General features: G+C 34.6%; 1 protein-coding gene across 1 annotated transcript in view; it reads right to left on the reverse strand.

Annotated features, from left to right (window-relative positions):
- Positions 1-24,025, reverse strand: part of JMJD1C (jumonji domain containing 1C) — a 247,937-nt gene that overhangs the window by 173,737 nt on the left and 50,175 nt on the right. Inside the window, exon 2 of the mRNA XM_060126359.1 lies at positions 3,860-4,024. Within this exon, the coding sequence (XP_059982342.1) occupies positions 3,860-4,024 (165 nt within the window). The remainder of the gene's footprint in view (positions 1-3,859; positions 4,025-24,025) is intronic.

Raw genomic sequence — 24,025 nt, forward strand, 5'->3', positions numbered from 1 at the left:
TTCCATATACAACAGCATAGAAAAGAATTAATTACCTAGGAATTAACCACAGAAGTGAAACACTGGTACACTGGAAACTATAAAACACTGCTAACAAAATTTAAAAGAGACATAAATAAATGGAAAGATATGTGTTCATGGACTGGAAGGCTTACTATTGTTAAGAGATCAATACTATCCAAAGCAATCTATACATTCAATGCAATTCCTATAAAAATCCCCATGTTTCTTGCAGATATAGAAAGATCCATCCTGAAACTCATATGGAATTCTCAAGGGACACCAAACAGCCAAAACGATCTTGAAAATAAAAAAAGTTGAGGAACTTATACTTCGTGATTTCAAAACTTCCTACAAAGCTTCAGAAATCAAAACAGTGTGGTACTGGCATACAGAGAGACATAGAGACCAACAGAACAGAATAAAGAGCCCAGAAATAAAATCTTACATATACAGCAAAAGAAGTTATGACAATAGTGTCAAGAACATTCAGTGGAGAAAGGACAGTCTTTTTAACAAATGGTGCTGGGAAACTGGATATTCACATACAGAGGAATGGAGTTGATATTATATTATATAATGCCCTATACAAAAATTAACTCAAGATGGATCAACAGCATACATGTAAGGCCTAAAACAATCAAACTCTCAGAAGAAAACATATGACAAAAACTTCATGACTCTGGATTTGGCAGTGATTTCTTGGATATGACACCAAAGGCAAAGATAATAAAAGAAAAAAATAGACAAATTTAACTTACTGAAAAATTTAAAATTTTGTGCATGGAAAGACATTATCACCAAAGTAAAAAGACAACCCACAGAATGATAGAAAATGTTTTGCAGATCAAATCTGATAAGGGATTAATATCCAGAATACTACAGAGAACTCCTAAAACGCAACATAAAAACAAACAACCCAATTCAAAAATGGTCAAAGAGGGCTTCCCTGGTGGCGCAGTGGTTGAGAGTCCGCCTGCCGATGCAGGGGACACGGGTTCGTGCCCTGGTCTGGGAGGATCCCACATGCCGCGGAGCGGCTGGGCCCGTGAGCCATGGCCGCTGGGCCTGCGCGTCCGGAGCCTGTGCTCTGCAACGGGAGAGGCCACAGCAGTGAGAGGCCCGCGTACCGCAAAAAAAAAAAAAAAAAAAAAAAAAAAGGTCAAAGAATTTGAAGAATCATTTTTCCAGAAAAGATATACAAATGGCCAATAAGCACATGAAAAGATGTTCAACATCACTAATCATTAGGGAAATGCAAAGCACAACAACAAGGAGATAGCACCTCATATCCATTAGGATGACTATTATCAAAAAACTGAAAAAAAAAGCAAGTGTTGGCTAGAATATAAAATAGTATGGCTGCTCTGACAGTATCCACAAAAAAATTAAGAGATAGAAGTATCATATAATCCAGCAATTACACTTCTGAATATTTACTCCAAAGAAGTGAAAGCATGGTCTCAAAGAGATATATGTACCCCCAAGAGCACAGCAGTATTCCTCACAATAGCCAAGAGGTGGAAGCAACACAAGTGTACACCAACAGACAAACGACTGAATATGATGTGGTACATACATACAATGAAATATCATTCAGCCTTATAATATAAAGGAAGGAAATTCTAACACAGGCTACAACATGGATGAACACTGCAGACACTGTGCTAAGTGAAATAAGCCAGTCACAAAAGGACAATACTGTATGATTCCACTTATATAGGTACAGAGTAGTCAAAATCATGGAGACAGAAAGTAAAATGGTGGCTGCTAGGGGCTGGGAAAAGGGGGGAATGGGGACTTGATGTTTAATTGGTACAGAGTTTCAGTTTTGTAAGATGGAATAATTTCTGTAGATTGTACAACAATGTGAATGTACTTAACGCCACTGAACTTCACACTTAAACGTAAGTAAAATGGAAAATTCTATGTTAAGCACATTGCACCACAATTCAAAAAAATTATTTAATTCTGTGCTTGAAAAAAAAAGGCAGAGAAATATAATTTATAAGAAAATACGTCAAAGAATTAAGTTAGATATTCCTTGGAAGCCAAAATAGAATGATTATGATTTTCTAGTTTATACCATTTAGCACTTTCCAAGTTTTTAATAATATGTACTTGTTTTTATATTAAAAAAAAAGTTGAATTTTAAAAAGAAGTTTGGTTCTTATTCAAGTAGTTCTGTGAGGTTAAAAGATTTTCAACAGAAACAAATTTCTAAAATTATGATAAAAATTATTAAACAGTATTTCCTAATAGAAATTTTCTCCCAAATCAGTAATTTACAAATATACATTAGGAATTCACCTTAATTTTAACTCTCTCTCATAAAGGGCAAAGATTTTTCTAAAGTTCTGTTTATTCTTTAACTATGACACTAAGGCATATTTTTTGGTATTACTGATATCACTGCTTCCTGCTTTTGAGACTTTTCATACAAAATTCACGTATATGTGATAATTACAGATTTTTTCCAATTTTTGAGTTAAGGTTTAGAGAATGAAAAAGCATGCTAGTCACGATTTTAAAAAACTTCCTATTAACAATCCAACATATTCATTCAACAAATATTTTTTTAAAATCTATTATGGATAAAATTATCTTCTTTATTTTCCTAGAGTATTCAAACTATCCTATCAAAACTATAACTCATAAGTATCACCTTTCATCTTTCCATATTATATTTTCTTTTTAAAATGCCATTAATTCATTTCATCATCTCTCTCCTTCCCTCTCTGTCTTTGCTTTTTAACCACTTAACTCCTCAGACTTTTAAAGGGTTAACTAACTAAAAGAGAAAATTTTTAAGCACTACAATTCTCAGCAAGTAAAACTATCCTTGTAAGTAGTTAATTTATGTTGAAAAAATCTGAAGTACCTACCCTGATAATATATATACCAAATACATGAAATAACGTTTCAATGGCTTTAACATATTTCTTTGATATTAATGTAAGAAAATTATTTCATTCAAACAAACTGAATAAATATTAAATGCCGAACACCCTGCCAGAAAACAGGGATAACAATGAAGAGATGTGGCTTTTTTCCCACAGAATTAATCATATTGTTGTTAGTATGTTTCTTTTATAAAACTCTGCAAACTAATTGAGAATTTATTGAAATCTACTATTTTCTTAAATGGAATACCTCCTGATATGAAATAATTTTACTTATTACCTTAACATCCACAGTTGACCCTTAAACAACATGGGGGTTATGACCTGACCCTCCGTGCAGCTGAAAATACGTGTATATAATTTTATAGTTGGCCCTCCATATCTGCAGTCCCCCATCTGCAGATTCAACCAGCTGTAAATAGTACAGTACAGGGGTATATATTTATTGAAAAAAATCCATGTATAAGTGGACCCCACAGTTCAAGTCCATGTTGTTCAAGGGTCAACCGGAATTTCACATTAAATATCTGCTATTATCCACAATGACTCACTCAATTTTGACAAAATTTAACGAACTAAGGAAAATTATATGCTACTGAATGATTTATAAAAAGTACCCTCTTATCGTTCACCTACAAAGTCTCATTCAACACAGTTCTTTCACACTGCATACAAATCAATCAAGTATCTCTCAGCAGTTGTCAATTCATGTTTCCCCTAGTTGAACAGAATAAACTATTTATGGACTAAATATGCTGAAAGAGTACTAACAAAAAGACACACAGAATTCTTTAACAAAATGAAAGCAATATTTTGAAATATCTGCCAGATACTTCCGAGCCTCCTCAGGAATATTAACCTATAATCACTAAGATAAATCTAAACTTATATTTAGCTCTTATTCTTTTAAAACAAACAACCGAAAGTGCTTAATGAAATAGGAATATAGATCTTACCAATGCAGGCCACTGAATCTGTTTGCTCTTTGATCCCTGAGTCTGGCTAGGGTTGTTCCTTCTGGCCCAGATTAAGTGGTATTCCACCAAGAAGGTTGAAAAATCTTCATAAACTTTAACCCACTCTCGTTTATCCCACTCAAGATGATCAAATTCCACATACACCTATGGAAAAGAAAACATAAACTCCATAAACAACACAGAATGTGATATTTTAAAATATAAGCCATGAAGTTAAATTAGAAAAGCCATTAACAAATTCATTATTCGAATTAATATTTCTCTTAAAAATCATTATTTATCTAACATCTCCTTAACCAAATTATAACCCTTACCTATTGTATGGCAGGAAGATAAACTGTAAGTTTATTAAGAAAAGCAATTTACACAATATTGGTCAGTACAGACCAGCGAATATCTACTAAAAAAATACTAAAGAACTATGTTGATACTGATGATTCTAGAAGCAGAAGTCAGGAAATGTTTTCTGAGGACCAAATAGTAAATATTTTACGCTTTGCAAATCATATGGCCTCTGTCATAACTACTAATTTCTGACTTTGTAGTATCGAAGTAGCCACAGACAATATGTAAACAAATGAGTTTGGCTTTGCTCCAATAAAACTTTAATTACAAAGACAGGAGGCAGTGCAAGGATGGTTCAACATATGAAAAATCAATCAATGTTATATACCTCATTAACAGAATGAAGAAAACTATATGATCATCTTAACTGACAAAGAAAAAGCATTTGACAAACTCAACACCCTATCATTATAAAAATAGTCAAACTAGGAATAGAAGGAAACTACCTTAACTTAATGAAGATAATAATGGAAAACTCACAGCTGAATCATACTCAATGATGAAAGACCAAAAGCTTTCCCACCAAAACAAGAACAAGACACGCGTGTTGTATTTGGAAAACTGAAGCTGACGCTTCTATGCTAAGTCATTCAATCATTCAACTCTTCTTTCCCCACTGTCATCCTTTTCATTCATAGAGCTGTGCTCCCTATTACATTATGAGTTATGCTGGAGGCCGTCTTGTTCTTTTTTTTTTCCACCCATCTTTTGCTCCCTTACACCTGAAGTGTTTCAGTTTCCACTTATTTAAATTCTGTTTGTTCTTCGGCCTTGTTCAAGTTCTTAGAGGATGTTTATAACCCCCACTTCGATTCAAACATTTGAACATTTACAAGCAGTTTTTTTCCCCAGTTTATATTAGTATATAAGTACAAGCTCGCTGAGGGCAGAACTGTTTTAGTGTTCACTGCAGTGCTGCATACATACAAAGTGCTTAACAAATATTACGTATCTCCTGCCTCTTGCAGTCATCGACTTTTAAACATGGAGGCAAACTGCTAAAACATATGTTTGATTTTGAGATATCTGTGCTACTGCCCATTAGGAAGCTAGTTAGATATGCTTACCTATTAGAATTGGGAAAGAGAAATACATTGTTCAAGGATTTAATCTCTGTTCATGGTTATCCACATGAAGGCACAGAAGAAGCTCTGTTGGCTTCTTCTAAAAATGCATCCTTAGGGGTTGAGCTGAGGTCCAAATGGCGTTATGCAAATATTTCAAACTATACCACTTTCTCCACTACTTTAAATCTTTCAAGATTCTCAATTACTCAATTGTGGTGTAAATGGGTTTTGGGAAACTCCAGGAAACTGAAGCTGAGATAAGGCTCAGGAAAACCTTAGCACTATCTTTGCTTTCCCCTCCTGGACAGTAATACGGTCTTGTTGACAAAATATTTCAGCCAAGAACCTAAAGAACCAAGGTTTATAAACGTCTCTTTATCTAAAAGGACATATTCAATGTAAATGCAAAGCCCTTGATATAAAATTAAAACTTTCAGCTTGAAGTGAACTTTCTAAACTCATAGTTTATCTTGCATGGACAGTGTCATGGGCAGTTTTAGGAAATCTGCTAGGACCTTGGGGACAAAAGGAAACTAAAACTAGACATTCTGCTGCTTCTTTGCTATGCAGCCAATTTACCTCCATACTATCAACAATAGTGAAGAATTTGAGATTTGACTGTAGACAGACAGGTAAGTAGGTAGATAAACAGTTAGACAGTTGTGTGTGTGTGTCAATCTCTTATTTTTCTACAAAATAAAACAATGACCAGTAACTAGGAAAAGCCCCTATTCTTTCACAATATATTCTATTTAATGACATTTATAAAGAAAATTAAAGTCACACAACTGTTTCTGCTGTAAAAATCAAATGATGTAAGACAAATTTAGTTATTTTTACCATGGTTTCAATAATAATAATGTTGATATTATATCAATTTAGTGCAATGCAGGCCTCATCTTTTTATTTACTGCAAAGGAAGGGTGGGGATCTACATAATGTCATGTGAGAACTACGAAGAGTTCCCAGGCCTGATTCTGCCAAAACCAACCAGCCACCACAGGCTAAAACTACTTAGACTCTAAGAATCTTTAATGTTAAAAATAAAAGCGTTAGACTACACTAACATTTCTCAAAATATAATCTATATTATAGAATCATCATTTCTTTGTATATAAATAAGCATTAGGGAAGCCAAATAAGTCATGCACAAAGCTCAGGAACTAATAAGTTAAAGTAACAAATGTCTAATTTTACCAGAGGTCTTCTCAAGTCTTTTAACATGCCAGTGTTCATTATGCATTATTAATAATAAGGGAGTTTATACCGTGAGATTTTTCCCAATTTCTTTGTCCATAAAATCTTCTATTATGGGGTACTTAATAGTTTTCTATAAAATAGCAGTAGGTGGAAAAACAGACTAGTTTTTTCACACAAATTACCTGTCTACAAATTGATATAAATAATTTGGTAATAAGAAATCAAGGGAGAAGGAGAGGAGGGAGATTAGCAGATGCAAACTGGATATTATATATAGGATGGATAAACAATAAGGTCCTACTATACAGCACAAGGAACTATATTCAATATCCTGTGATAAACCATATGGAAAAGAATATGAAAAAGAATATATATAAATAACATACATAACCTTTTCAAATAGCTTTTATAAACAAACAAAAAAAGAAATCAAGGGGGGGCCAAAACCTGGTCATCTCTGCCCAAATACTCAAGGAGGTAGGTAACTAGATAGTAAATTAATGGGGTTTAAAGTGTAATACAGTAAATGTCTTACTCAAAACATTTAAAAAATGCCCTATGCCTTTATAAAATCAGAAATGTTTAACTATGGCTTATTAATTCATACATGTTAAAAATTAAATTATCAAATTAAAATGGTAATTATAGCAGATTAGGTTAGTTTACCTTCCTCTCTAATGAATAAAGCATATTTATTTCAAAAGATATTTTGTAAGCAGATATTTTATATAAAAGTAAGTAATGAAATAGAGGAATACGATAAATCAACAAAGTAATGTTTTTATTATTACTGGCTTAGAGTCGTATTTAAAATAAGTTTTCTAGATTATTGGAAGAAATTGTGAAAAAATTAAAATCATTTGGTGACTTCATTTATTAGTTAAGACAAAAGAGACATTAGAGAAAATAATTTCATGTAAATTATATAAAATAAGGAAGCTAGGTCTCTTTTAAATTTTATTTTACAAAAAACATAAACAAATGTAACCATAATTTTAGGTTACTTCAAAAGTTTACACTTTTATTAACATTAAAAAGGGTCAAAATTAATAGGCACTCATGAACTAGCCCAAGCTTAAACAAAGGGTATGTTGAGCAATAATCAATAAATCTAAGAATTATTTTAAAGAAATAGGTTGATCTTAGAAAATAATGAACTGTAAATTTAGAATTAAACCTGAGAAATAGTCTGACATAATCCAAGGTATAAGCAGTTTGAAACAATGTTAAGTGGCTTCTGCTATTTCCTCTCTTTTTTTTATTACAGCCATCCTAGTAGGTATGATAAAATCCAACATTTTAATAAACAAGTATAATATTCTGTGTAGTTATATTAAATTTGCTATGGTGAACTAAAATTAAAATCATAAGGACAATTCTACAGAGGAGTCCAATACATATTCACACTAAAACAGTATATTACTGTAATGACAATCACAAGTAAAATTACAATACATATTGTGATATATAAATCTAGGTTCTGAAAATTCTAAAATAGTCTGGGGATCACAGATAATCATTCATTTCCCAAGGGGCATTCAAACCTCTATCAGAGTTAACAAGTATTATTGATAATGGAAATAAAAGCAATACCAGTAACAACAAAAACAGCTAACACTTCAATAGTGCCTGCTATGTCCATATATTAAGCTATTTAATCATTACATATACCCTGTAAGTAGGCACTATTAGGATCAACTTTTTCAAAAGCAGAAACTGAGATACAGAGAAATTAGTTGCTTAAGGTCAAACACCTAGTAAATGATGGAATCAGTGAAAACAATAAGATAGCTTCTAAGAGGCTTCACAGTTACACAGCAGCATAGTCCCTACAAGGTGATGCACACAGCAAGTGATAAATCACTTGAATAGAGAGGGATGTCTGGGTAGCTGACTCCTTTGTGGCGTAAAGGTAGAAGAATGACACACTTAAAATGGCCTTAAGATTTTCCACAATGAGTCTGCAAGTTAGAGCCCTAGGGGGCAAAATGAGAAAAAGGGTCAAACAAAGATAGCAAATAGTAAAATAAAGGAGACCAAGCTTGCTTTCAGTATCTATATTGTTTAATAAAAGAGACTAAGCGTGCTTTCAATATCTATATTGCTTACTCCTCTTCTCTATGAATTACTTACCTACTACTTGGTGAATAACAAGATGCATCAAGAAATGCAAACTATTCAAAGATGCTTAAGTTACACTTACCTTCTTTACATCTAATGAAAAAGAATTATATTCCCATCATCTTCAAAGTTCCTTATTACATTATATAATTCAGTATATATACTACTATCTTTTGGATAAATTATGCATAGTATTTAACATAATATCATTGATGATGATGACTGTCTTAGTCTGCTTGTGCTGCCTTAACAAAATACCATAAACAACAAAAACTTATTTTCTCACAGTTCCAGAGGCTGGAAGACTGAATAGAGCAAGGTCTGCTTATGAGGAGGACTCTCTCCTTGGTTGTAGACAAGCTGCCTTCTCACTGTGTGCTCACATGACCTCTTCTCTGTGGGAGCACAGACGGTCTCTTCTTATTAGGACACTAATCCAATCATGAGGGTCCAAGCCTCATGACTTCACCTAACTCTAATTATCTCCCAAAGACCCCATCTCCAAATACCTTCACATTGGGAGTTAGGACATATGAATTTGGGGGGACACAAACACCAAGTCTATAACATTAGTAATGATAGCAGCAGCTAAAATTTGAGGGCTTACGTGTTGGGTACGGTTTTACAAAAAAGAAAACTAAGGCATAGAGAAGTTAAGCAATTTACGGCTTTTGGACAATTATTCAAATGACACACAACTGAAAATGGCTAAAAAGGACAAACACCATCAGTTCAGCTCTTTTTTAGCATAAGGAGGCATTTTAGAGACCACAGTAGTTTCTAGACAATATAAAAGATGAGGAAGAGAGAGAAGGCGGTTTACCAAACAAGGAGGAAAAAGATTTCCAGGAGCACAAACTCTGGGGATGCTTTTAAACCACAGGAATGAATTAATGAAGAGAGCTCTTCTATGGGTTAAAAGGGATTCCTGGGAATAGTTTACAAAACTGAAGGCATTAGGATGTAACTCAAGAGTTTAAAGGAGAGGGAGAGCAACTAAATATATAACAAAGAAAAACCTAAGTTAAATGCAAAGTCCTGAATACTACAAATGCTTGTTAATAAATCCCCAACGTAATTTGTTTAGAGAAGACTCAGATTCTGGTTTTGGTCTTTTGAGACATGATTAGAAACTGAATTAACTATTAATGTTTTTATAGAAAAAAGGTCAAATGCAGAAGCTCCCATAATATATCATTACAATTCTAGGAGTACTTTTAAAAGTAGGCCGAAAATCTTACAACACGAGTATCAATCGTCTACTAAGTATGTTAGTTTTTTATTTTTTTTTTTCCTTAGCAATTGATTATTAGCCTCTTAAGCTCAGTCCCAGAGCTCCACAGTTTTGAAAATTTATGCTGGCAGTCTTCATCACCCAACTGGCAAGCCATTCTCAAAACTTTTCTGCCGCTATTACTGCTACCAACTCCAAATCCAGTGACCCCTTTCATAGCTTTCTCTTGCAGCTACAAGATGCTTTGTTCCTTCCTTCTTGTAAAAGAACTTAATAAAAAACTGGGTCTTTCCTCCCCCTATCTATAACAGAGACTATACTATGTTCTTGTCTATAACCATGTGGTCTTTCTTTAACTGGGCTCCAGAAGACAGTGTAATAGGCAGTTAACCTTTCAGGTAGCTGAGGCAGCTCAAAATCATCACTGATACTCTTCTTTTCAGATTTGGTTTTCCAGTTAAGTAACTTCTCAAAGAGCTGGCCAGAGGTAAAATGTATTTCTCTGATACTTTGAATTAAAAAATCAAGTACTTTTATTCCTTATTTTCACAGTACTGAAAACTACTTCTGCTTCTACTTTTTTTTTTTTGTACTGTTAATTTCCTCCATTTACCTTCTGAAATAGATTTTTAAGAAAGTTACCACAGAAATGAAGACTTGCTATAACAATGTAAAGCAGTGGTGAATGTCCTTTCTTTATACTATTTATAAAGAACTCAGCACTAGGGCATTGGTAACTGACTCGTAAAATTAAAATACACTTCTGTTTCTCGATCTAACTGTTCATGTGTATGTTAATAAAATATTTAATTGGGATCGAGAAACATGCTACTTATTTTATCAATGAAGAAAACTAAGTAATAGAGGAAAGTGTACCTTGAAAGGCAGAAACAAATATATCTGAGCAAAAATGTACTGTGTTCTAAATATATTATTTTTATGTAGGACAATAGCACTGCTATCCATCTGAAATACGACAGAACTAAAAAACGAGCTAAAAGGCTCCTAACGAGCCAAGGAAGATGTTACAAATTCCATTCCCTACACGCAAATGCACTTTACGCAAAGGAAAACTCTCTCATCTTGTGTCAGACCTTACTAACACTAGTATAAAGATAATAATAATAATAAACTACATTATCTAGTTTCCAAGTCTAAAGCAGATTATAAAAGCAAAACAGGGAGAGAGCCTCTGAAGACATGCTTCCATAGCATTCTAAAAACTATAAAAAAGTTTCATGAAGACTTTAGAAAATCTTGCACCCTGGGACTCAAAATTGGTCAGAAAATAGTATCACTGTATTATAATTTATATTAAATGGGCATTTGTTTAATTGAAAAATATATGCAAAACATTTTTTTAAAAACCCTCTATCATTTACTTTCATAGCACCATATACTTTGTACCATTTGATACAGATAAAATATGTCTGTGTATATTTAATGTTTGTCCCCTCTACTACTAGCTTGTAATAAATACGTTTAATGAGTGATGCAGAAAAAGTCTAAATTTATATCCAGAATCATCTAAGATGATGCAGAAATGTATTTTAGAAAACTCTCATGCAAATGCTAATGTATTTAACACATATCCTATAACATTTATACACCAGCTTTATTCATAATTGCCAAAATTTGGAAGTAACCAAAATGTCTTTCAATAGGTGAACAGATAAACAAGTTGTGGTACATCCATACAATAAAACATTACTCAATGATTTTTTAAAAAAAGTTAGACCATCAGAATGAAACAACTGTTTTTAATCACTGTCAAAATTCACTACTAGTGTATTACTTAAAGTTAATCAGTCCTTCTTTAATACTTCTACACTTCCAGTTAACTAACACAGTATTCAATATCAGAATTTGTATTTGGACAATTATACAAGGCTTTTCCTACCAACCTAAGGTCTCAAGACAGTGCCAGTGTAGAGTGTCATGAAGAGCACTGGGGAAAGAAATTTCAGCCACCTAGCTTTTGAGACATCAACAGCACTTAAGCAGTTAAGTCATCTGAAATTATAACTAAAACTAACAGAATTTTTAAATAATGGTACCAGAATATTCACTATCAGAATAAGTACACTCATACTAAAACTGTGCACTCATTTTGAGGTAGATATTTATTTTTTCTATTGCAGAAAGAAAACCGTAAGATTCCAAGTCTTTTTATTTTTATTTTTTGAATTGAAAACTAGGGCTTACTATCCTTGTCAAACATTTTAGATACAAGAATTACTCTAGGCATAGGAGAATGACCTCATTATGTTTCATCCCTATCATATACTTGGCTGATACCTGTATTAAAGGATAGCAGGTGTCATTACAAAGGGTCATTGCACAATTATTATTAGGTGTCTCACCCGTATATGCTGTATTCCAAGACACAATTATCACCACAGATCCTTGACACTTACTTTGTGGAGATCATCTGGACTTCCTTGGCCTCAGATCCTTTGATCTTAAATTGAGTCTGAAACCGTTTAAATTTCCTGGGCTGCCAAATTCTCTTTCATGTGTTTTCGAGAATAGAGAGCCCTGTGTGGTGTTTTCTGTAAACGTAAAGAGGATAACCTACCAAGCAATGATCAAAATATGGAATATACCTTTGCTTATTTCCAGGGACCTAGTTTTAGGCCATCTACCTCATAGGGCTAGAAAATCTACTAGTGGATCTATGTAAAAACTGTAAAGCCAATTTGTTGTACTTTGGGAGCCCCCCCCAATTAATTTTTTAGCAATAAATTTATAATTGTACTTTTCTTTCTGCCTCAAGGATACTGTGGCTAGCAATAGGTTTTATTATGAATTTGCTGAGTCATGTCTAAAAAGCACATAGTTACCATTAAGACTTTACCTTACTTCAACTATAAAGGATAGTTCCATCTGGCAGATAAAAGTATGAATTTTTAAATTTATGAGAAAATAAACATGAGGAATATCCCTCCTCTCAAAAAAACAAACAACTTGCACCTTTGAGACTGTATGTGCATTCTGACCAAATATACCTTTATCCCTAACAGAAGTCAACCATAAATAAATAATGGACTCTTTCTATCATGGTGGGCCAGCAATGCAGTTTGACAGAGTCTGATCTCTGACTGAAGCTGAGACTAAGCACCAGAGCCCAGAAACCTGAGAGAAGCACCTTGGTTTCTGGAGTCTTGGGTAGGAAGAGAATATATAACGCCATACACTCCTCATTCGCATCAAAGCAGTTAGCAGTATTTTAAGATAATAAAAAGTAGCAGAAATTGATCAAAATAAGTTTAGGACGTGTATGACAAAATTACAAAACACGCATTTTAAAAAAATGAAGGTCTAAATAAAAGGACAGATACACTGTGTTTGTTACTTTAAAGACTCAATATTCTTAAAGTAAAATTTCCCCCCAATTGATCTATAAACTCAATGCAATTCCAATAAAAATCGGAGGATTTTTGCAGACTCTTAAATTTATATGAGAGGCAGAAAGATATAGAATAGACCAAACAACTTCAAGAAAGAAGAAAAAAGTTGGATGACTCACACTAATTGGTTTCAAGATGCATTACAAAGCTACATTAATCAAGACAGTGTGGTAGTGACAAAAGACACACAAATCAATGTAAGAGAATAAAGTCCAGAAACAGATCCATATAGAACTGACAACTGATTTTTGACAAATGTACAAATGCAATTCAAAGGAGATAACCTTTTCAACAAATGATGCTGGGATAACTGGACACCCCTATGCAAACAAAACAAACCCCCCCCGAAACCCTTCAATCCATACTTAACACCATATACAAAACTTAGGCCAAAACAGGTTATAAAGTTAAACGTAAAACCTAAAACTTTTTGGAAGAAAGTCTTTGTGGCAAATAATTCTTAGAAATGACTTCAAAAGCACAAAACATAAAAGAAAAAATGTAATTACTTAGATGTCATCGAAATTTAAAGTTTTTGCTCTGGGAAAGACAATGTTAAGAAAATGAAAAGCCACAGACAGGACCAAAAAAAAAAATTATAAATTGTTTATCTGACAAAAGACTTGTATCCAGGATATATAAAGAACTGCCAAAATTCAAGAGAAAGAAAACAAAGCAATCGAAAAACATAGGAAAAGATTTGAACAGATACTTCACCGAAGAAGATATACAGGTGGCAAATAAGCTAATGAAAAGATACTCAAAATCATTGGTCATTGGAGAAATGCAAATAAAAAGCACAATGAGATATTACTGCATACCTAACAGTATGGCTAAAATTTCAGCCTTGTGAAATAAAACTTGTACTTACACAACAGCCTGTATATGAATGTTTAGAGCAGTTTTACTTTTAATAGACAAAAGTTACAAACAACACAAACAGGGAATGGATGAACAAACTATGGTATATCCATATAATGAAATATTTCTCAGCAATAAAGAGGAAGAAACTACTGATACAGGCAACAATATGGATAAATCTCAAATGCATCAGGATAACTGAAAGAAGCCTGCCTCAAAAGGTTATCTATTATATGGTTCTATTCACATGACATTCGGGAAAAGACAAAACAAGAACTGAGAATTGATTATTAATTGTCCAGGGTTAAAGGGGGTGGAGGATTTGAAGGTTTGACTACAAAGGAGTGGTAACAAAAGGAAATTCTATGGGAGAGTGATTCAACTGTTACACATGTTGATTGTGGTAAAGGTTACCCTACAATGCCTTTGTCCTAACTCAAAGAACTGTTCACCAAAAAAAGTTAATTTTACTCTAATTAAAAAAAAAAATTGTAAGTAGAAAATTTAACTGAAAAGGTAAAGAAGGAGGAATGAGCGTGATGGAAAACTATGCCACTGCCTTCTGCCAAAGGAATGATGTAATAGTATTATACTTATTGGTACTCTACTATAAAGCTTCATATGCCTTTTGGGGTAAACAATAAAATAATGGGATGGGAATCATATATTCTGACGGGCCAGAAATTTCTGCAATTATACATTATCATAGTATGGGTTGATCCCAGGATCCTTTTTCCTTGAGAAAGAGAAAGAAAGAATGTAAGTCCTCTGACATAGCCAACTCCACCCTTCCCATTTTTTGCTTTGAAAAGGCAAATGTGGAAGTAGAAGTGAGGGTGAGGAAAGAGCTATGGAAACACTAACAACCTGAAATTAAACACACACACACTCCCCAAATGCCATATAACTGGTAACGTAGCAACTTTAGCTGAAAGAGAAGAACATGCCCTAAAATGAAAAGGACATAAATGTCAGGTCCCAGCAAGTTTAAGATAAGGAACTTATTTATAAACTTGCAAATGTTTTGTTTCCAGGAGCTCTTAGAAGGGGATACCCCAATTTTTTAAAGAGAAACTAATGATACCTTTTCATCATAGGCACAAGGGGTCACTGGAGCACAGAGTTATTAGGTATGCCTGTGCTACACCTAAGAACTTTCCCTTTGTTCAGCCAAAACAAGGAAACCAACAGTTGGTACACTTAACTGTATTTCTGTTTTTCTCAGTTGAAGAAAGATTTTACAAGACTGGATTTAAATGTATGCATTTTTTCAACAATCAAACTCATGGAATGAATTTTTCCTTCTATCAAACCCTATCAACAAAAACTGTTTTGCTCTCTTAATTCTGATTAGGTCAACTATAATGCTCGAATTTAATAAATATCCGCAGAGCCCTTCAAATGAAAATCACCACTATTTAACTGATCTCATCTTTTAATCTATGGTTCTCCACCACAAGAGAGTGAAAGACACAAACACTTAAATTCATAAATAATTCTTCAACTATTTAGTATGCTAGATTACTGACAGGTTTTGGATACAAAAAAAGATATCTTGAAAAATCTAATTGTTCTTTTTTAGTTTTAACTTTTTTTTTTAACCCCACATTTGTTTATTTATTTACTTTTGGCTGTGTTGGGTCTTCGTTTCTGTGCGAGGGCTTTCTCTAGTTGTGGCAGGCGGGGGCCACTCTTCATCGCGGTGCGGTGGGCCTCTCACTATAACGGCCTCTCTTGTTGCGGAGCACAGGCTCCAGACACGCAGGCTCAGTAGTTGTGGCTCACGGGCCTAGTTGCTCCACGGCATGTGGGATATTCCCAGACCAGGGCTCGAACCCGTGTCCCCTGCATTAGCAGGCAGATTCTCAACCACTGCGCCACCAGGGAAGCCCTTAACTTTTCATTATATAGAGAAATAACAATGGATGCCCATGTGTCCATCATCTAGTTTCAACAATTTCACCTCATGGCCAATCTTCTTTATACTAAAAAAATTGTTCATTCTGCAAAATTATTCATTATCAGTCATCATTCAAGTTTCCCAGGATAGTCTTTTTTTTCCCTTTTCAGTTTGTTCAAACTGAAACAAGACCCAAACAAGTTCCACGAATTGCAACTGGTTGACATGATTCTTACATCTTTTTATCTATATAGGTTCTACCATCTCTTTTCCTCCTGCAATTTTCTTGTTAAAGAAGTCAAGTCATTCGTTCCAGTCTTCAGTTACCTGTATTTTGCTGATTATACACTTTTATGGCATTTTTAAACATGTTCCTCTGTCCCTGTATTTTCTGTAATTGTTGAATCTAGAGTCTTAAATTCCGAACTGATAGAGAAGACAACCTCACACACTGTACCGTGTTCTTCATTGAGGCATATATGTATTACCATATATCTTTCTGTGGTAATAGCAGCCAATGACAAATATTGCCTAAATCCACTACTTAACTGACAGTTGCATAATAGTGATACACAAATTTTATCATTCCTTCATTTACTATCTGGAATATGTCTAATAAGTGAAAATTCCCCTCATCAAATCTTCAGTATCCAAGAGGTAGTTTGTTTAGGAAAGGAAAAGTAAATGCTTGATTTTTATGAGTTTTTCAAATACAGTTGCCCCTCACAATATCTGCAGGGGACTGGTTCCAGGACCACCACCCCCGCCCTCAGCTCGCACTCATGGACACCAAAATCCACGATGTTTAAGTCCTTTATTTAAAATGGCGCAGTATTTGTGTATAACCTATGCCCCCTCCCATGTACGTTAAATCATCTTTAGATTATGTATAATATCTAATACATTGTAAATGCCATGTAAATAACTGTACATACAATGTAAACGCTATGCAAATAGTTATCAGTGCTGGGCAATTTCAAGTTTCACTTTCTAAAATCCACCCCCTTCCCCCCCAAGTATTTTCAATTCATGGTTGGTTGACTCCACAGATACAGAACTCACAGATATGGAAGGCCATGGAAAACAGGCTGTAATGAGTTAGTATCCTAACGTCCCAGAATGGTAAATAATGAGAGGTTTTTAGGGGAGAGATCATTATTAAAAACTCTTGGATTTAAACAAATGTAGTAATGCTTCAAATCACTGCAGTTTTTATTCCCATTGCTTTCAAATTTCCCACCTTTGGCCAGTGAGAGCCTCTTCAATTAGTTTCTGAGTCTTCTAGACATGACCTTAGTAGTCTTTGATAGCTTCCTTGCTTCCAGAATAACAAAATACCCCAGGGTCATCTTGTCCAACTCCTGCCTCAGACCTGAAATCAACCATATATCCATATATACTTGTCAATAAGAAATAGCTTTCAGAGACAACAATCTGGGTTCTAGGAGTGCTCACCACTCCTGAGCTGGTCAGATATACTGGTCAGAGTTAGTATGTCTTGATACTTCCAAATAAAATTTTACATTTTTTTTAAACAACATCAATCTTATATCCCTATCTCATTTCTCCCATATTGAAGATCCTGTTAAACAATGACACCAACACAAATCCATTTACTTTGCTGCACAATACATATACAACAATCTAGGAATAAGAATACCAACACTGTGATTAATGAAAACATTGTTCTTATGTTGCTCTTTTGTCCTTAGGGTATAACCTACTAGGCATGTACAATCAAGTTACTGTGTTATAAAGTCACTTAAAATAGTTCCTTCCTATGGTGATACCACTTACGCTTCTTTGCTTCATTTTGCTTTCACTTTTAGGATCTTTTTTTTTTTTTTTTTCCCCGGTACGCGGGCCTCTCACTGTTGTGGCCTCTCCCGTTGCGGACCACAGGCTCCGGACGCGCAGGCTCAGCGGCCATGGCTCACGGGCCCAGCCGCTCCGCGGCATGTGGAATCTTCCCAGACCGGGGCACGAACCCGTGTCCCCTGCATTGGCAGGCTGACTCTCAACCACTGCGCCACCAGGGAAGCCCTAGGATCTTATTTTTTAAAGATTCAAACTTGTTTTAAAATTACATAAAACATTTACATGGTTTCAAAGTCATACCTAAAAAATAAATACATTCACAGAACTCTAGCTATTCCTTCCATCCTTGTTCCCTATGATGGATTAGTTTTTGGTTAATCCCTAGGTTAAAAAAAATCAAACAGAAATGCACATATACTATATATATATTTAGTTAAATAACATACTTTATGAATTTTTCTATACTTTATTATTTTTATTTCATAATACGTATACTGGCCATCATGTCACAGAAGATATTGCTTATTTGCTTGTATACCTATAAAATATTTCATTGGGTAGATGAACGTTTTACTCAGTCACAACTCTATTGATGGGTTATTTCAGTCTTTTGTTATTATAAATGGGGCTGCCATGACTACAGCCTTGTGCACATGTCATTTTGTATTTATGCCATTCTATGTTTGGGATATATTCCTAGAAATAAGATTTACTGGATCAAAGAGTAAATGAAGGGCTTCCCTGGTGGCGCAGTGGTTGAGAATCTGCCTGCTAATGCAGGGGACATGGGTTCGAGCCCTGGTCTGGGAGGATCCCACACGCTGCAGAGCAACTGGGCCCGTGAGCCACAACTACTGAGCCTGCGTGTCTGGAGCCCGTGCTCCGCAACAAGAGAGGCTGCGATAGTGAGAGGCCCACGCACCGCCATGAAGAGTGGCCCCCGCTTGCCACAACTAGAGAAAGCCCTCGCACAGAAATGAAGACCCAACAGAGCAAAAATAAATAAATAAACTCCTACCCCCAACATCTTCTAAAAAAAAAGAGTAAATGAATATGAATTTAGCTAGAAATTGCTAAATTCCCTACTATAGGAGGTTGCACCATTTTGTATTCCAATAAACAATGTCTGAGAGTGCGTACTCCTCCACAAGTTCACCAAATGGATATGTTGTCAATACAGGAAGAGAAGGGAATGAAGGACAATCTGATAAGGTAGAAATTCTCAGTGTATTCACTTTTTTACCTTTTATTTTCTATTTTAATGCTCTACTCTTATCTTTATTTCCTGTCTTGTTCTTAGTTTGGGTTTCATTTGCTCTTCTTTTTCTCTCTTAAGGTGGAACCTTAGGTCACTGATTTTACTTTCCTTCTTTTCTTTATGTAAGTATTTAAACTTATAAATTTCTCTCTAAACCAACATTCATTCTCAGGCACTAACATTCTGATGTGCTATATTTTCATTATCATTCGGTTCAAAATGACTTCTAATTTCCCTTATGATTTCTTCTTTGACCTACCAATTTTCCAGAAGCGTACTGTTTAATATTAAACATTTAAGATGTTTTCCCCAGACATCATACTGTTATTGATTTCTAATTTAATTCCACTACGTTCCAAGAATATACTCTTGTATTATATCCATGCTTTTAAATTTATTTAGGTGTTCCGTATGTATTAATTAAATCAAGGTGATTGATAGCTTTTCGGATCTTTAATGTCTTTGCTAGCTTTTTATGTAGTTGTTCTACCAACTGCTGAAGGAAGGGTATTAAAACCTCCAACTATGTGAAATTTTCTATACAAAATCTGTCATTCTGTAAAATTCTGCTTATGTATTTTGAAGCCATGCTATTAGGTACACATATATTTGTCACTGTTATGTCAGAACTGTCCCACTTTTTTTCTGTTAATACTCTTTCTTGAAGAGTACCTTAGCCACATCAACTCTCATATGGCTACTCTACACATTTTATCTTTTTCTGTTCATTACTTTCAACCTATCTGTGTCTTTGTATCTAAAGTGAATTTCTGGTGGACCGTATATGCTTGGATCTTACTTCTCTTTTATCCATTCTGACATTCTCTGTCTTTTAATTTGACTGTTTTAAGTCATTAGCATTTATTGTACTTATTAATATGGTTGAGTCTATCAATTTACTACTAGTTTTCTGTTTATCACCTCCACCCTATTCACTTGAACAGAAAACCTCTGGGGTAATCTTATTTGAATCCCCGGGATCAAATGTCAAGTCACTTGGGACAGGGAGATGGAGCAGAGGCTGGCATCTCTGTGCAGGGAGCCTGCAGTGAGCTTCAGGGGATGCTGTGCTCCCAGGATTGGTGTGTTGGAGATGACAAGTGTCTTGGCTTGGCCTCCTGAGCCCTGTTGGAGTCTCCTGTAGGTCCTCGTGCAGACCAGTGGTCCGTAGACTAATTGGGCTGGACCTGAGGCCAGCTCTCATGTGCTCTTGGTGGGGTTACTGTGATGGCCAATCAAGGGAGACCCCAGGGAGCCACTGTTACTGACTAGGAAATTGTTTTTTGGTTTTTTTTTAAACGATTTTGGAATACTGTTTTTTTTTTTTTAGACCATTCTCATAGTACTTTTTTAAAACTTAAGTCAGCATTGTCTTCCAGTGTTAAAGGTCCCCCTCACCTCTGCATTGAACTTAAGGTGTCAATCAATACAAAGGAATGGAACACCCATCCTGAGCCAATTCCATTATGTGTAAATTCGTACTATTTTAATTTTTTATGCAATCTGATGAGTAGATGAGCTCAGATTTAAAATTCTTTTTTTTTTTTTTTTTTTTTTGCAGTACGCGGGCCTCTCACTGTTGTGGCCTCTCCCGTTGCGGAGCACACGCTCCGGACGCGCAGGATGAGCGGCCATGGCTCACGGGCCCAGCCGCTCCACAGCATGTGGGATCTTCCCGGACCGGGGCACGAACCCGTGTCCCCTGCATCGGCAGGCGGACTCTCAACCACTGCGCCACCAGGGAAGCCCTCAGATTTAAAATTCTTAAAAGCACATTTATTGTAACAAGAATTGTTATGTATTAATACTGCAGTTTTCAATAAAGATTGACTTGTGTTAAAAATAATAATTATTATTATTTTTGTTCTATTCCTCTTTGTCTGCCTTCTTTTGCATTGCTTGAATATTTTTTAGAATTGTATTTTAACTAATGAAACTAATGAAATGAAACTAATGAAAATTTAAACTTTCTAGTAGCCACATAAAAAAAGGAAAAACAAGACAGGTGAAATTTTAAAATATATTTTAAGCTAAAATATCTAAAGGTTATAATTTCAACAAGTAAGCAACATTTTAAGTTGAGATTTTTACATTCTTTTACTCATACTAAGTCTTTAAAATCTAGTTTGTATATTATATTTATAGCACATTTCAACTGGGACTAGCCACATTTCAAGGGCTCAACAGCCACATGTAGTTGGTGGCTACCATATTAGACAGACCAGCTCTACCTCTTTCTGTAGTACAATGTATCGTTTTCTTCATTTTCAGAGTGAGAGGGTAACAGTCTTTGTATCCAGAATTATTTGGTTGCACACTAAAACACTAAATTATGACTCAAACATTTAAAAATGATTTATATGTGTTCACTTCACTTAGCATTTTAATGAGACTTCTTTATAAATAAATCTAAAGATTTTAATTAATTCCAATTGATGCAGTTTTCTCTTTAAGTCTTTTTCTTAAAAACTACAAAATCCTTAAGAATTTAAAAATGTCTGTTAGCTGAATTTTAAAACTGAAGAGAAACATGAATTTTACTAATATATTTTCAAAATGATAGTAAGCTATCATGTGAGGAGTTATAAATGAAAGGATATGTATGTAATATACAATCAAAAAATAAATTAATAAATGTAATGGTTTCTGTAATTACAGATTTCACATGTGACACGATCAACCAAGACTATTCTGTTAAAAAATAAGTAATTCCTGTATTATGCGAGAATATGGCAGGCTATCCTATAAACTTTTCCCACAATTACTTATTTTCTCTATAGGGAAAGGTTCCCAAACATGTGCTCCATAGAAAAAAAAATATGTTCCCCAAAAGATACATCAAACTGAACTGCATTCAAAATGAAAGAGAAATTATATATTTTCTTAGACTATAAGATACGAGGATATCTGTACATATTCTAGATTGTATGTGTTTCACAATAAATCCAGAGGTATGACTGAGTACACAAATGTTCGTTACCTAATGGCATTTATGGTTGTCAGAGGAGCTAAAGCTTTCTAGGAGCCAAGCAAAAGATAATGAGTTAAATAAGCCAGTATTCACTATGTGATATAAAAACATGTCCATAATTGCATTATTATCACTGATACAATAAATGCAGTCATTTAATTTGGAGTCCTACGAGTGGCCTATGTACACTTTAGTATCACTTTCTATGACAGGCTAAAACAATGGAGTATAAATAATTAATCTGTAGATTCATCTGAAGGTAAGTTTAGAGCTGTGCTATTCTAGAGAATCAACATGAACTACAAACGTGATCCAATATGTAATTTTAAATTTTGTTAGACACATTTACAAAGTGAAGAAAAACAGGTACATTCTACTAATATATTTTCAAATATATATATATATGAAAATATCATTTCAATGTGCAATCAACAAAAACAATTCATGCAATATTTTAGGCTTATTTATACTAAGTCCTCAATATTTGTGTGTATTTTACACTTACATCAGATCTCAGGTCACACAAGCTACGTTGTAAGTGCTCCACAGTCACATGTGGCTAGGGCTACCTTACTGAACAGTGCAGGTTTAGACTATCTGGAAGATGGAGTATACTAAGTAATCTACCCTAATTTTTACTGCAGTTGAGTTTTGATAAAGACTGGGGAGCTCTGCTGAAACCTGGAGAGGGGATATTTTACATGAGAGCATAGCTAAAATTTAAAAATCTGTCAAGAAGAAGGCAGGGTTGAGCTCCTCTTTAACCATAGCATGTGTTTGAATTAATGACCATCAAGCAAGTAGATTAAGGGGCACAACGAAAATCTTCAATAGAAGATTTTGTCTGTTCAAACACAAACATAAGCAAGCAATCTAATTCCCCAGGTGCTATGCCCCAAAATTTGGCTATTAAAATAATTATATAATTATGTTACATAATTGCCATACACACCAGCAATTCTACTCCAAGGCATCTAATAAAGATACTCAACACAAAGATTTGTATCCACATGTCCAGAAAAGCATTATCCATAAATTTCAAAAAGCGGAATCAACTTAAATATTTGTGTATCACATGGTCAATGGATGAACAAAATAAAGGGGGAAAAAAGCTAAAAAAAATAAGGCAAACGCAAAAGTCTATATATTGTGTGAGCCTGTTTATGTTAAAGTCTAGGGTAGTCAGAACTATTTTGACAGAAGAGAGATCAGGGGTCAGGAGTGGGGACTTACGGCCAAGGGACATGAGGGAACAGTTATGTTAAAATGTATACTTAAAATAGGTAAATATTACCACATAAAAATATTTCAATAAACCTACTAAAAAATTAATATACAGTCAGAAAAAATATTTAGGCCAGACTATTTTCAAAAGTTAACCCAACATTTACTTTAGTCATCAAAGTAATGAAGCTTCAAGGTAAACCTTTCAGACAAAATTAGAAATTTTATTATTGATCTTTTGATTACAGATAGTGGCTGAATCATTATTTACTGATTCATTGTGTTTTACACTCAGTGGAAACTCTGTAAGTGCCTATTACATGTAACTGCAATACAACAGAAGTTTTCAAATACATTGTGTCATTCTATTTTCACTATAATCCCATGAAGAAAAAAAGATGAATATTATTTTAACATATGACAAAACTGTTATCACAGAGGTATCCAAAGGTTCTTCACATACTAAGGGTTGTGACTAAAACTGAAAATAGAAACACTGATGAAGCGTCTAGGATGTCTTCTATTATACTTCACAGTGATACCATTCTTAGAAGGGAGATTTGTATGAACCTACGTTAACTTTTTAATTAAAACTGCCTATCCAGGGCTTCCCTGGTGGCGCAGTGGTTGAGAGTCCGCCTGCCGATGCAGGGGACACAGGTTCGTGCCCTGATCCGGGAGGATCCCACATGCCGCGGAGCGGCTAGGCCCGTGAGCCATGGCCGCTGTGCCTGCG

This window comes from Lagenorhynchus albirostris, chromosome 16 (genome assembly GCF_949774975.1).
Source record: "Lagenorhynchus albirostris chromosome 16, mLagAlb1.1, whole genome shotgun sequence".
In the NCBI taxonomy this organism is placed as follows: Eukaryota; Metazoa; Chordata; class Mammalia; order Artiodactyla; family Delphinidae; genus Lagenorhynchus; species Lagenorhynchus albirostris.